The 13638-nt window shown below is 66.0% G+C and overlaps 2 protein-coding genes across 2 annotated transcripts; both read right to left on the minus strand.

Annotated features, from left to right (window-relative positions):
• Nucleotides 1–251: 251 nt before the first annotated feature.
• PTK6 (protein tyrosine kinase 6) lies at nt 252–6123 on the minus strand. Its single transcript, XM_090286661.1, has 9 exons — nt 5816–6123; nt 4316–4449; nt 4191–4217; nt 3833–4008; nt 3224–3377; nt 2492–2653; nt 1418–1599; nt 648–801; nt 252–524 (listed from the first exon to the last, which is right to left on the minus strand). Exons 1-9 carry the CDS (start codon nt 6043–6045, stop codon nt 337–339), a joined length of 1407 nt encoding a protein of 468 aa, XP_090142787.1. The 5' UTR covers nt 6046–6123; the 3' UTR covers nt 252–336.
• Nucleotides 6124–8278: 2155 nt separating this feature from the next.
• SRMS (src-related kinase lacking C-terminal regulatory tyrosine and N-terminal myristylation sites) lies at nt 8279–13214 on the minus strand. The gene is made up of 8 exons (XM_090286662.1): nt 12771–13214; nt 11248–11369; nt 10843–11009; nt 10146–10287; nt 9898–10056; nt 9282–9463; nt 9044–9200; nt 8279–8942 (listed from the first exon to the last, which is right to left on the minus strand). Exons 1-8 carry the CDS (start codon nt 13130–13132, stop codon nt 8749–8751), a joined length of 1485 nt encoding a protein of 494 aa, XP_090142788.1. The 5' UTR covers nt 13133–13214; the 3' UTR covers nt 8279–8748.
• Nucleotides 13215–13638: the final 424 nt, after the last annotated feature.

Consider the following 13638-nt stretch of genomic DNA (forward strand, 5'->3'; position numbering starts at 1 on the left):
GGCAGCCTCACCCAGGCTAACCACCCAACATCCGGTCTGCTGAGAGCTGGGGAGACCGTGCCCAGCCCCAGGTTGGGCAGCAGGCAGGGGCCAGGCGGCACAGGGAGAGCACGAGGGCCCGGGTGCCTGGCCCCGCTGAGCTGGTGGCTGTGGGTCTGCGCCAGGACAGTTCCGCGCTCTCGGGCAGAGGCGGGCCTGCTCCTGGGCGGCTCCGGACTTGCAGTCGGTGGGAGGGCCTGGCACACCCCTGGGGCTGGGGGTCTCCAGGGGCAGCCTCGGCCCCAGGACAGTCCTGGCAGGGTCGGGCCCTGGTCAGTGTGGTGGGGAGGCCTCCAGTCAGGTTGGGTTCTCGTACCTGGTGAAGCTGGAGAGCTTCTCCCCCAAGGCCTTAAAGCAGGGCCTCTCCTCCGGGTCCCTGTGCCAGCATGACAGCATCAGCTTGTACACGGCCGGGGGGCACTCCAGGGGGCAGGGCATGCGGTGGCCTGCGTCCACCCTCACGAAGGCCTCGTGGTTGGACATTCCTGTGGGGAGCGATGCAGGCACTGGGAGGCTGCTGCCCCCACTGGTTCCCCTCTCAGGAAACCGGGGCCACACTCACCCTCTGCACCCCCGCCCCTCCCACCCTGCCTGCTTGGGGCCCTTACCTGGATAGGGCACCTGGCCCCTGCTGAAAATCTCATGGAGGAGAACCCCGAAGGACCAGACATCAGATTTGATGGAGTAGCGGCCTTGGGAGAGTGCCTCAGGGGCTGTCCACTTGTAGGGGACGTTGCGGTCATGAGACAGGTAGATGTCCTCCTGCAGTCAGACACGCAGGGGATGGACAGACATGGGAGCCCTGCATGGTGGGCAGCTATGCAACCACCCTGCATGGAGCGTGGATACTGTCAGGACACCGGGAGGAGGGATAGGCTGTCACAGCCCCCACTGGAGGGAGAGGCTGCCACCTTGGAGCCGGGCCACCTCTGGGCCAGGAGGGCGGGTGGGCAGGCAGGCGGTGAGCTGGGATGTGGGGGTCAGGAAAAGCATGGCTCCTCCCAAGAGGAGCCAAGATCAGAGCCACGTGAGCCCTAGCAGGACAGTGACTGGTGGAGCCTGCAGCCATGTTGAAGGTCATGAGTTCACAGATGCCAAAAAACAGCTGACTGGCCAACACTGGACAAACTCAGAAAAGCTGGCAATCACAGTCAGCCTGCCCTCCCGGGTGACCTGCCCCACTGCTGGCCCTCTGTGGCTTCTTGTCCCATGGTTCCTGGATAGGCCCATGGCCTCTATGGCCCCCCAGCTCTGACCAGCCCTGGGAGCAGCCTCCTGAGTCCCACCTCCCATAGCTCTAGCCCCTGCTCAGGGACCCAAAGGGACCCCAGCACAGAGAATACCCTGCCAGCCCCAGGCCCTGCCCCCGCAGCCCCACCTTCATGAGCCTGGCCAGCCCGAAGTCCCCCACTTTGCAAACGTTGTTCTCCCCCACGAGGATGTTCCTGGCGGCCAGGTCCCGGTGGATATAATTCTGTGACTCCAGGTAGCACATGCCCTCAGTCACCTGGAAGGCGATGTCCACCAGCTCCAGCACCGGCAGGGCTTTCTCGTCAGACTCTGCGGAGGGAGGTGACAGGGCTGGGGTCAGCGGCCGGCAGGCTGTCCTCTCTGCTGCCTCTTCCACCTCCTGGCTCAGCAGAGGGGCTGGGCAGAGGCGGGTGGCTCGTATTTGGGCGGGGCCTGGCACAGCCCTTCTGGAAGGCAATTCCGTGTCAGCCCAAACATGGTTTGTACACACCTATGCGCTCGTCTTTCGGGAGCCTACAGTAAGGCGCTGGGACCCCGGTGTAAGTGCAGAGATGCCCACCACGGCGTCTTTACACGACAGAAAAACCTCGGGGTTCCTATAGGCCACCAACCGCGTGGCGCGGCACACCCGTGTGGGGTCCACAGACCATCACGGATCTCATTTCTGAAGGGCAGTTAGTGACACGGGATGCTGCCTGCAACCACCCGCTCCTGCAAGCAACCCTTCACGCTTTCTAAACGTCGCTGTGTGGCAATCGCTCCCCAGGCGCCGCCAGCACGTGCCAGACAGCATGCGTTCAGCAAAGCACCCTGCTCCTGGCTGCAGCATCTCGGGGGCCAGACCGCACCTGCCCCAGTGGCCCCGGCTGGGCAGCGGCCCTGTCTGCTCGGGCAGTGAGTGGAATCAGGGGGCTTGTTACAGAGGACACAGGGGTGCAGGCAGCTGTGGGTGCAGGACCTGGGTGGCTGTCCTTGTCCTGTTTGTCTTCATCTGCGCCTTTTCAGGTGCCCACAAGGAGCAGGCGCTGCATTTGCCACAAGGTATTTCGCTCATTTTTCACACGGGAGTGCCTGATAAAGGCATTGAGAGATCCCTGGCCCTCCTGGGCACAGAGTTGGGGGAACGGGGTTTTTCTCAGTTCTTTGAGAGTCCTTCCCATCCCCACAGCGAGCGGCTCACGTGCCGCCACTGCCCGCTCACCCCGCAAGAGCTCCAGCAGGCTGCCCTTGGCCATGAGCTCTGTGATGATGTACACGGGGTCCCCCGTGGACGCCACGGCATACAGCGCCAGGATGTGCTTGTGCCGGAGCTTCTTCATGGCCTGGATCTCCGACTGGAACGTGAGCTGGTGCCGCAGGTTGTCTGAGGAATGGGCAGCCTCAGTGGGTGCAGGCCCGACCCACCCACTCGACCTCAGCAAGCACGGGAACCCTCCCAGGGCACCACACCCCCAAGGCTGGAGTGCCAGGGCAGACACAGCACAGTCCCATGGCACCCCACGCGGAGTCCGTGAAGGCTGCGCTGTGCCCACCCTGCCCCCTGGCCATGCTAGGCAACCACAGGGCCCACATCTGGCCAATGACTGCCCAAGCCAGGCGTGTCCCCATGTGTCCGAGGCCCCTGATGCCTGAACAGGGGACCCCCACCCTGGTGCCTCCCAAGGAGGTTGTGGAGGAGCCTCTCAGATTTCCTGTGACCTCGTGACATTAGTGGGTCTCCACGCGCGTTAAGAATGTAACGTGCACTTTACGATAAATGCACTCAGGTAAGAACTCTTTCAGTGGAGAGGAAAGCATCCCCCCTGGACTGCTGTAGGTGCCACGTGCTGCACGCAGATGCCAGGGCCCTAGCACCCCCCCCCCCCACGCCCCGTGAGCAAGGCCCAGGTCCCTGCTGGTGGTCAGGCGACGCCCCTGGCCTGGGACCACTCACCTCGGGCTATCACCTTAATGGCCACGCGGACCTGGCCTTTCCAGAGCCCTTCGAAGACCTCCCCGAAGTAGCCAGATCCCAGCTTCCTACAGAGCGTGAACTCCTCCTGGGGCCGCTCCCAGTCGGCGCAGTGTGGCAGGGGCTCAGGCTCATGCTGGAGGGGCAGGACACAGGGCCGGGAATTCCCTCTGACCCTAGCGGGGGAGCCTGTGGCCAGTCCTCAAAGGTAGGGCTGCCACCCGCCTGGGAGGGTCCCAGTGTCCAGCACGTGGCTGCCCTTGCTGCCTGCTCTGGGCCTGTGACATTGACCCAAGTGCCACTCAGACAAAATTCTTGTCCAGCGGATGGCTGGGGCACAGGACACTTGTCCCAGAGAGATGCGCAGGACACAGCAGAAGCGTCATGACCTTGCAAGCCCAAAGGTGACAGTGACTGGCAAAGAGAGGGGACCATCCTCTGCCCCACCCACTACTCCTAGTTCTGTAGGACCTCAGCTTCCAGACATCAGGCCCCCCCCACCCCGAGTCCCACACCCACCCTGCATGACCCCACAGGTCCAGGTCATTGAGAAGAAAGGGCCACAGTTGTGGTGGGGGGAGGGGACCCTACCTTCTGGCAGGGCAGGGCCAGCCGCAGGCCGTGGGACAGGCTATGGGCCCTGTGGTGGCCCACGAGCTCGGACAAGCTGGGGAAGGACACTGCCTCACTGAGGTGCAGGCGGCCGGCGCGCCTCCAGATCTTGTAGTGCCGCACGGCCTCTTTGTCCCGCACTGCAGCGCAGGGGCGTGAGCAGAGCGGACGTGTGAGTGGGCAGGCATGTGCGCCCCCAGGCGCCCCCCCGCCAGCCTCAGCGGCGTGCAGGCCTGCGGCGCAAATGGACGCCTTGCCCGCCCGGCACCCTGCCTCAGGGTCCTCCCTGCAGTGAAAGGACGAGGTCCAGGCCCACAGGGACAGCCGCCCCGCAGAGACCCCTGGAGAAGGGCCGCGTGTCCTGCTCGGCACAGCCAGGTGGAGGGGACAGGCCTCCGTACACAGCAAGGAAGGGTTTAGGGTCCAGGAGATGCCATGCCCAGAGCCCCCACCGAGCAGGACGGGCTGCTGTACCCGAGAGCACGTAGTTGGCACCCGGCTTCTCGCTGACCCTGATCAGGAAGGCCCCTGGCCCGTTGCCTGCGGCCTGCAGCCGGTGCAAGGCTTCTGAGCGGGAGAGTCGGCCGAAGAACCACCTGGGCGGGAGGGCAGGCAGGAGAGGTGCTGACCCCACACTGACTCCATTCTGACCCCTTCCCTGTCCACCCTGAATCCCAGCCCAGCCCCCTGACCTCCAGCTGCTCCCTGATACTGTCTCTGCCCTGAGGCCCCTTCTCTGCCCATCACAGACCCCACACGTTCCAAGTGGCTGTAAAGGCCCGAGTGACAAGAGAGGGCAGAGCAGGCACCTCCCACCACCCTACCTGGGGCCCCGTCTGTGGTCCGAGTCCCATCCTGGGGACCTGCCATCTGTCCATGGGCCCACATTGTTCTGTGATTCTGGGTCCACTTCTATGACCCTGGCCACAGACAGGCTGCGCTTCAGCAGCAGGGGCCTGAGCAGCAGCTATGCATGTGTGACCGTGTTCACACACATTGACACGTGCATTCACACACATTCACACGTATTCACGCATTTGCACACATGCATTTGCACGCATAATTCACACATGTTTGTGCACGCACACTCACGTGCATGCACACACAACGCCCGCCCATCCCAGCACACCAGCTGGAAGCACCAGGCATGGGCGAGGCCTGGACTCTGGGTGGCAGGGTGGGGCCAGTGATTCCCCAGGTGACCTCTGCTTCAGCGGCCCTGACCCCTGCTCTCAGAGCCTGGGCCTCTCCTCCAGCCAGGCCCACCCTGCTGCCCTCCACCCGGCCTGCACTCAGGCAAGGTGGGAAGATGGTGAGGGACCCTGGGATCAGAGGGCACAGACAGGCCACGGGGTCCCTCCTGCTGAACACCCCCCACCCAGGGGCCAGCTCAGATCTCACGGATTCGCCCACTGGCTGCCCCTCGGGGTGGCCGTTGCCTCCTGGAGGCTGCTGCCTCAGCAGGAACAGGGCAGCCGGGAGGGTGTGGGAGCAGATGCCACAGCCCACACCTGAGAAGGGCATGTCGCAATGACCTCTCCTTCCCCAACTAGGTCACACATCTGGTTTCAGTTGTCAGAAGGTGGCTCCCCAGGAAGCCCAGTTCTGCCTTGGATCCCACACAGACCCCAGCACTTCCACTGCCAGTGTCACTGCCAGCCGGCTGCCCTGGGGCCCCTTCAGACCATGGGGGAGCCCAGGGGAGGGGCCACACGCCTCCACTGCGCCCCACCCCCAGATGTCACCCAGCAGCAGCACAGTCACACTCCTGAGACAAAGATGGTGGGGTGCCCTGCGTCTCCACCCTCCCTGACCACCCCAGCACCTCTGCCCATCCCTGGAGCCTGGCCACAGGGGTGCCCAGCTCCGTGCCCCTGCGGCCCTGCCCTGTGCTCTTGAGGGGCTGCGGGGCCCAGGGGTGGTGGCCGCCTGGTGGCCCGCAAGGATCCCAGGGACACTCACGGCTCAGACTCCACCGTCTCCTTCTCAGCCAGGTAGTTGTGGGGCACGTAGCCCTCGGCCAGGACCCCGCCCTCCGCGTCCAGCCGCGTGGCCCACCACCACTCCGCCTCCTTCCTGGTCACCAGGAACAGGTCTCCTGCCCGGAAGCTCAGCTCCTCATCAGTCCGGGCCTCGAAGTCCCAGAGGCCCACGTACCTGGGGCCCAGGTGAGCCTGGTCTCGGGACACCATGGCGACTGAGCAGGAGCACTGGGCCACCCGGCCTCCCCACCTGTCACCGGGCTGCTACAGCACCGTGGCTGGGAGCGGCGGGTGGGCGGGGCCCTCTCTGACAGGCCCGCCTGCCCAGCCACCTTCCCATCACAGGTGTGGCGGTGGCTGTCTGAGCACCGCCCTGGGCTCCACCCCAGGGCCTGTCAGCCCTCCCAGGTACCAGTTCTACCCCCTCCCACCCCCCACACCCCAGGGCCAGGCCAGTCTAGGCATTGCTCTCGTCCACCTGCTGCGGGAAACGTGCCGCCCTGCGGCCAGTGGCTGGACCTGCGTCCTGAGACGGGAGGAGGGTGTAGCCAGCCCTCCGGGGCCCTGAACCTCAAGGAGGGAGTCTGGGAACTGGGGAGTGGCATGCCCTTTCCTCACCTTCAGGGCCACGGGGACCAGGAGGAGACAGACAGCAGGCTGGAGACTGTCCTGCACCCCAGTGCCCCTGTCACCACGGAGCCCCGCTACACGTGCGCTGACCATGGTGAGCAGCTGGAGTGGCTGCCATGGGCAGCCAAGAAAGAGCCCTGGTGAGGGCCGAGAGTGTGGGGTCAGCCTGCTGGCCTGGCCTGACTGCTTCCCCGCCTGAGGAGGGTGCCCGGAATTCTGAGTGGGGACAGGAGGACTGAGGACTGAGGACAGTGGCTCCTGCTCCAGCGAGGAGAGTCACGGCTCCGCTCACCGCAGCTCAAGCGTAAGCACAGGAGTGTGGGCTGTTAACAAGGTCACAGGCCTGCTGACTGGGCGTCATGGGGAAGGGGCAGCAGGCACCGTGGAGGGGACACCGCTGGGCAGTGGGCTGCTCCGCGTCTGTTGGACCCAGGGGCTCCAAGCCCCCCACCTGCTCACCAGCACCCTCCTGTCCCCTCACTGCGGGCCGGGCCTGTGAGCCCACGTCCAGGCCCCTAGAGCCGCTGGGGGCACCTGCACCCGGGACTCCCCCTGAGTCACACCAGGAAGCAAGTTTCGTGACTGGGCGTCCCAGCTCCGCCCAGAGGCTCCACAGCACAAACCTGTCCAGCGTGTGGTTTGCGGGACACCCAAGATGACCCCACACAGACCTGCCTCTCGGGACGGCCACCACGCCCAGCACGTCCCTTTCCTCCGAGGCTGCCTGCCCCCACTCCCTCATTCACAGCAGCTCCGAGCAGAGAGGCTGAGCTCTTCCTCCCCTGCTCAGAGGAGCCCCTTGGTCCCTGGAAGCAGAGCTCAGCTCCAGCTCCCACCTTCTGGGGCCTGCACAGCCGAGCCAGCCCCGGGCCCAGCCCAGGGTGGAGGGGTCCGCAGCTGCAGCCCAGAGTCCCCAGAAACTCACACCAAACCTTCCTGTCCTCACCCTTCACCTGGGCTGGGGCTCCAAGGGGCTCCTACCCACTCACAGCCAGACGGATCTGGGCCCCAAAGTGGCCCGTTCCCACCTCGCCCCTGTGGGCTGTCCCCCCCATCCCCATGCCACCCTGAGCAGCCCCTGGGGGGAGGGGTCCCTTATCTGTGCTCAAAGGTGCACCGGAGGGCGGCCTTGCCTGCCTCTGTCCCTTCTGGCCCACAAGCCTCTGGGGCACAGCTGCCAGCGTGGGGCTCCCAGGGGGGTGGGGGGTGGGGGCCCTGAAGCCAGACCCCTCCTGCCTCTCCGTTGGTCCATCCGTGGTGACCCAGCAGTGCCCAGTCCCCACCTACTCCCTCAACGACACCAACTGTGGCTTGAAATCGCTGTGGCTGGGGGCACATGCTCTGGAAGTGCTGCTGCTGCTGCTTCCCCAGGCTTGCCACCCGGCGGCCCACCCCACACCACGCCCCCTCCGCCTGCCCAGTGACTGCACAGCCAGGCCGGCACCCGGACCCGGCACCAGAGGCCCAGCCACCGCGGGACTCCCTGAGCACAGGAGCCTCCCGCCCCGACACGGCCCCCTGCCCTCAGCCAGCCCCTCCCTCAACCGCAGGCCAGGCAGATGCACGGGGCCCTTCAATGACTCCTGCAGGGGCTGTCTGCCGCGGGGCCCCTGTTCCGGACCTAAGAAGACCAGGGTGGGGGCCTCGCCACATACAGCAGCTGGTGGTCACCCGTCCTCCTCAGCTCCTGTGGCGGTTGGGGGCGGGTCGTGCGCGGGACGCATGTCAGTGTGTGTCTGGCTTAGTCCACACGTGTTTATTGAGTGCCGCCTCGCTGCTCACACATGGTCTGCACGCAGGCAGCACTGTGTGCATGGGAGGTAGTGGCTGCACCCCAGCATGGCCCAGGGCCTGGGGTCAGCTGGGAGCCCCTGTGACAGCCCCTTCCATGGCTTTGGAGAAAACCAGGAAGCTGCACCTGCTGCTCTTGACCCTGGGAGGGAGCTGAGGGGACAGGTGGGCGGGTGCAGGTGGGAGGGACCCTCGCGGGGCCCAGGGCACTTTGGCCCAGTCTCCCTGAGGCGGGAGCAGGCATGGGCTCCACCCCCCTTCTCTGCTGCATCCCACCCACACCAGGGACACAGCCTCTCTCCTCCCGGCATGGATGTCTGTGTGTCGGCCCATGTGCACACATGTGTGCATGTCAGCACGGGAAGCTCATGGCCAGGGGCCCTGCGGGTGGGCTTCCCAGCACCCCAGAATGAACTGAGGCAAACGTCCCGAGGGGAGGCCCCTTGGGGAGCAGTGGCCCAGCTCGGCGTCCCCGGCGTCCAGTGCCCAGGGTCACGTGAGGGCGGGCTGGAGGCGCCTGTGGACGGTGCCCAGCTTCTCCCGCAGGGCAGCGAAGGCCGGCCGCTCCTCGGGGCTGCCGCTCCAGCACGCCAGCATGAGCGTGTAGGCCTCGGCCGGGCAGGCGGCCGGGCGCGGCAGCCGGTACCCCCTCGCGATCTGCTGCAGCGTCTCGTGGTTGCTCATTCCTGGGGGCAGGAGCCACCGTGGGTCCCTCTCCCAGCCTTCCCCAGGCCCTGCCCCCCCGATCAGGGTCTGCCCCCCCCCTGCGGGCTGCCTGGCAGCCCACCTTCGTAGGGACACTGGCCGTAGGTGAACACCTCGTAGAGCAACACTCCGAACGACCAGACATCCGACTTCTGGGAGAAGACGCGGTAGTTGGCGGCCTCGGGTGCCGTCCACTTGACAGGGATCCTGGAGCCGCGGCTCAGGGAGTAGACGTCATCCTGGTGCAGGGACACCACGCTAGGATGGGTGACGGGGCGCCCCCCCCGCCCCGCGGGGTCTGCACGCCTGCCCGCACACACCTTGAGCAGCCGGGCCAGGCCAAAATCGGCCACCTTGCAGGTCAGGTCTTCGCCCACAAGCACGTTCCTGGCCGCCAGGTCTCGGTGCACAATGCGCCGCTCCTCCAGGTAGCTCATGCCCTCGGCCACCTGGCAGGCGAACCCCAGCAGGACCGGCGGGCTCAGCGTTTGACCCTCGGGGCCTGCGGGGCAGCTGACAGTCAGGGGCGAGCCTCTTCCAGGTCATGACCCCCTGCGCCTCAGTTTCCTTGTCTGAGACCGGGCAGGCCCTGGGCGATGGCCGTGACTGCTCAGGGCAAGCCAGTCCTTGGCAACCCACCCTGGGTCGCCAACCAAGAGACGGAGAAGAGCCAAAGTGGGGAAGGCCCCCGGGCGGGACAGGGTCCACGCTGACCTTGTCCAGGGGCTGCCCCCACCCACACTCCTCCAGCCTGGGACCCAGGCCTGGCCCAGACCGGGGGCCCCAAACGCACCACTGACCAGAGCCCACCACAGTCCCCCAGGCCTCAGAAAACCCAGCCTCCAGCAAGGCCTGGAGCCCATCTGAGGCCCATGCTGGGGGAGGGGGGGCAATGTCCTTGTCCCCGGGCCAGGCGGGCCACAGCAGGCCACTCACTGGCCAGGAAGGCCTGCAGGCTGCCCTTGCGCATGAGCTCTGTGACGATGTACACGGGCTCGCCAGCAGAGCACACAGCGTGCAGCTGGATGAGCCGCGCGTGCCGGAGGCTCTTGAGCGTCTGGATCTCCTTGGCCAGGTCTGCGAGCTTCATGTCGGCTGCGGGAGAAGGTGCGACTCCAGGACCCGCCACACCCCCTGGGGCCGACCTGGGGCTCGGGGCACAGGGGTGCTGGGGCCTCACTCACCTGATTTGATTACCTTGATGGCCACGGGCACGGAGTCAAGCCACAGGCCTTCCCACACCTCCCCAAAGTAGCCTTCGCCCAGCTTCCTGCTCAGGGTGAACTCGGAGCGGGGCCGCTCCCACGCATCCTGCTCGGGGGGCTTCTGTGGGGGTGAGGGGCACACAGAGACATGCTGTGCCCCAGGCAGGGCGGCAGCTTCTCAGGGGACCAGGCCTCCACACCTCTGCCCCAGCGTACGCTCGAGGCTGCCTCTGACTGGAGTGAAGGGTGCCAGGTGCTGACCTCCCCAGGCCTGGCCCCAACCGCTCCCAGACCTAAGTGGGACCTTTGCTGGGGGTGGACGTCACCCACAAACACTCATGACTGCCCGGTCAGCCATCTTTACGGCACCAGGGGAACCGGGTCACAGCCGCCCTTTGGCAGGACAGCTGCTCTGGGACGGTGGCAGAGAACTGTGGCTCCAGCCCAGCTGCAGATCCCAGGTGCGGATCCCAGGTGTGGGTCCCAGGTGTGGGTCCCAGGTGTGGGTCCCAGGTGTGGATCAGCATCTCCTCCCACAGCTTCTCCCACCCAGGACTCTGGGAGAGCAGACCCAGCCCCGGGAGGGGCCCCACCCAATGGGGAGGGTTTGCCACAGGTGGGCTCCCAAGCCTCATCAGACCCTCTGGGCAGTGTCTCCGGCCCAGCAAGGGCCCACCTGGGACACGCAGGGCTGCAGCAGCGGGTTCTGGATCAGCGTCCAGTTGGCCTTGTAGTAGGTGAGCAGCTCCTCCAGGCTGGGGAAAAGACGGCCCTTCTGCAGGTAGAGGCTGCCGTCGGCCGTCGTGGAGATGCGGTAGTGGCGGACTTTGGCCTGGGCCCGGACTGGAGGGGCAGAGACGGAGGCAGTGCCCAGACCCTCCACCACCCCAGCCAGGAGGCCACTACCACCCTCCTTGGGGCTGAGCTGGCTGGAGCTGCGTGGAGAGGCGGTGTGGGCAGCTCCAGGCACAGCGGGGTAGGTGAGCGCATGAGTGAGGTGGCCCATGGTGTGTACTGAGTATTCTCCTCTGGGGGCGCTGCACAGGGCACATGGCGGACGGGGCACAGGGGGCCCTTGTACCTGACAGTGAGTAGTCGCCCTGACTGCTCTCGCTGGGCCGGACGAGGAAGGCACCCGGAGCACTGTCCGGGGACAGGAGCAGCTGCTGGGCCTGGGTGCGGCTGATGCCGCTGAAGTACCAGCTGCAAAGGGTGTGTGGGGCGGTCACCCGGCAGGCCCAGTCCAAGGGAGCCCTGCCCCTCACCGGTCAGAGGCCCCATGTGCCCGCTCTGTGCTCCCTGCCTCTACTGCCAGTGCTTGGCCTCTAGGGTCATCAGGGACTGGACAAGAGAACTGACCAACGGGCGTGGAGCTGACAGCCACCAGCAATGACTTGTGGCAGGGGTGACCACCCATTCACCTCAGCCACAGAGTCTCCATTAGTCCTGCTCATGAAGTGACCACCAGCCCTGCCCACAGGCCCGCAAACCCTGGCCACGGGTTGAACCTGTTCAACTCCCCACGGCCGAGCCCCTTCCAGGGCCGGGGCGGGGCGCCAGGCTCCCCCATCCGACACCCCTCTGGGCCAGCACTTCACCTGAGTCAGGCAGGGTGTGGCTACCGGCCCCGCCCCATCACCTGTGTCTGTTCCCCAAGGTGCCGTTGGGAGAACCTCACACCTGAGTTCACGTCCCTCCCTGAAGCTTCCCAATTCTCGGGGCTCCAGGAGACCCAGAGTGGGTCGTGAGCAAGACAGGACTGCGGAGGCCCCTCAGCAGCTGTGAGCCTTGAGGCTTCACTGTGAGGGGTGAGGGGCCCACCCAGACGGCCTGGCACAGCGACAGGTGTCTGGGGTTAATGACCCGGTGAGCGTGGCCAGCCCTTTCATCTCCAGCAGCAAATAGTCATTAGCTCTTCCTCTCGGAGGCCTGCCCCTCCCCCCAGGCCTGGCAGCCCTGGCTTTGCCCCCACAACGTGGCTGTGGGCCCCTCCCCATCAGAGTGGCTGCTTGGTCCCAGTGTGAGGGCCAGAGGCACATCCCTGTGACTCAGATTTCCCCCAGTCTGCAAACCCCTGGGAGACAGGAAGTGGCCTGAGTAAGGGGAGACCTAAGGCCCGTCTGCAAGGACATGCCCAGGGCCCAAATGTCACTCGCTCTACCCCGCTCACGTCGCACCCCCTTAGAGTGCAAGGCGACATCCAGTGGCGTGTCTGCCGGACACAGTCCAGAAGCTCCAGGGCGGTGCCCCTCTCATGAAAACTGCACCCCAGACTCTCGCCCCCACTCCTCACCCCTGACCACTCAGCCAGCCTTGTGGAGTGCGGGCCCGAAATGCTCCATCCAGGGCCGCCCGACCAGACATCCGGACAGGGTCCCGGCGTGGCCTGCCCAGGGCAGGCGTACATGCCACCCAGCTGACCAGCTGCCGGACCTGACCGGGCGCAGTCGCTGCCATCTGTGCCCCGGGCTGTGTGCTCACGGCTCCATGACAGGGCCTGCAGCAGCCTGGCCACCGAGGGCGTGCATGATGAACTGAACGAAGCATGGGCCGCGCCCAGGCTCAGTCCGCTTGTCCCTGACTCCCAGAGCAGGCGGTACTCACGGTTGGTCTGAGAGCATCTCAGGGGTGGCCTTGGTCACATAGGCCATGGGCACAAGCCCCACGCTGGGCCGTCCGGAGAGCCTTCGGGCAAAGATGAAGTCGCCCTCCTCCTTGAGGGCATAGAGCCTGTCCCCACGGCTGACACTCAGCTCATCTGCGCATCGCGCTGTGAAGTCGTACAGCACCCAGTAGAGCTGTCCTGCTGCTGGGGCGCTGCGAGGCGCAGTGGTGGGGGCCTCCCGCTCAGCATGGGCCTCAGGGTCTGGGAAGCGGGGAATGCCGTGGTCTGGGGCGCCCGCTGGCCAGATCTTGTCCCAGAAGAAGTTCAGGAAGGCCAGCCGCTTCCTGAGGAAGGGCTCCATGCTCTGGCGTCCTGAACAGCCCAGAGCCCTGCAGGGGAGGGGACTTCCGACTAGGAGAAACTGGAAGGGCCGGTGGGACAGCGAGCATTGCAGCCTGGTGCGATGGTGCAGGTGTGGGTGGCAGGTCGCGGCACAGGGCCCCCCGCCCCCCGCGAGCAGGAGCAGGTGTGCACAGGCCCTGCCTGGCCCCGGGCTGGTGTTCAGAGGCAGGGTGGCGGGTGGCCACGCCTCTCTCCAACCTCTAGGGCATCTTGTGAGCAGGACTTGTCCCTGAGTGCTCACAGCCACTTGGGGTTAGGGCAGAAGAGGCCCCTGGACCAGCCTGGGGGGCAGGGCAGCCCCCCTCCTTCTGCCCCTCCCCCAGGTGGTGTTCCCCTGCCTGGGATATGAACCTAGTGCCAGTGGCACAGAAGGGGTGGGGGATGCGTCCAGGGCAGGGCCAGGCCCCCTGCACCCTGAAGCAAACTGCCCACTGCCCAGGTCTCCCCATGCTTCTGGGTTGGGTG

This window comes from Furipterus horrens, unplaced genomic scaffold (assembly GCF_987537825.1).
Source record: "Furipterus horrens unplaced genomic scaffold, mFurHor1.1.pri manual_scaffold_8, whole genome shotgun sequence".
NCBI lineage: Eukaryota > Metazoa > Chordata > Mammalia > Chiroptera > Furipteridae > Furipterus > Furipterus horrens.

Coding starts and splice junctions, on each gene's coding strand:
- SRMS (XM_090286662.1), bottom strand. CDS start 13,132: ATGGAGCCCTTCCTCAGGAAGCGGCTGGCCTTCCTGAACTTCTTCTGG. Junction 11,370..12,770: donor GAGATGCTCTCAGACCAACC/GTGAGTACCGCC, acceptor CACCCTTTGCAG/CTGGTACTTCAGCGGCATCA. Junction 8,943..9,043: donor CGGCCAGTGTCCCTACGAAG/GTGGGCTGCCAG, acceptor TCCTGCCCCCAG/GAATGAGCAACCACGAGACG.
- PTK6 (XM_090286661.1), bottom strand. CDS start 6,045: ATGGTGTCCCGAGACCAGGCTCACCTGGGCCCCAGGTACGTGGGCCTC. Junction 3,378..3,832: donor TGGCCCTGCCCTGCCAGAAG/GTAGGGTCCCCT, acceptor CTGCCCCTCCAG/CATGAGCCTGAGCCCCTGCC. Junction 525..647: donor GGGCCAGGTGCCCTATCCAG/GTAAGGGCCCCA, acceptor CGCTCCCCACAG/GAATGTCCAACCACGAGGCC.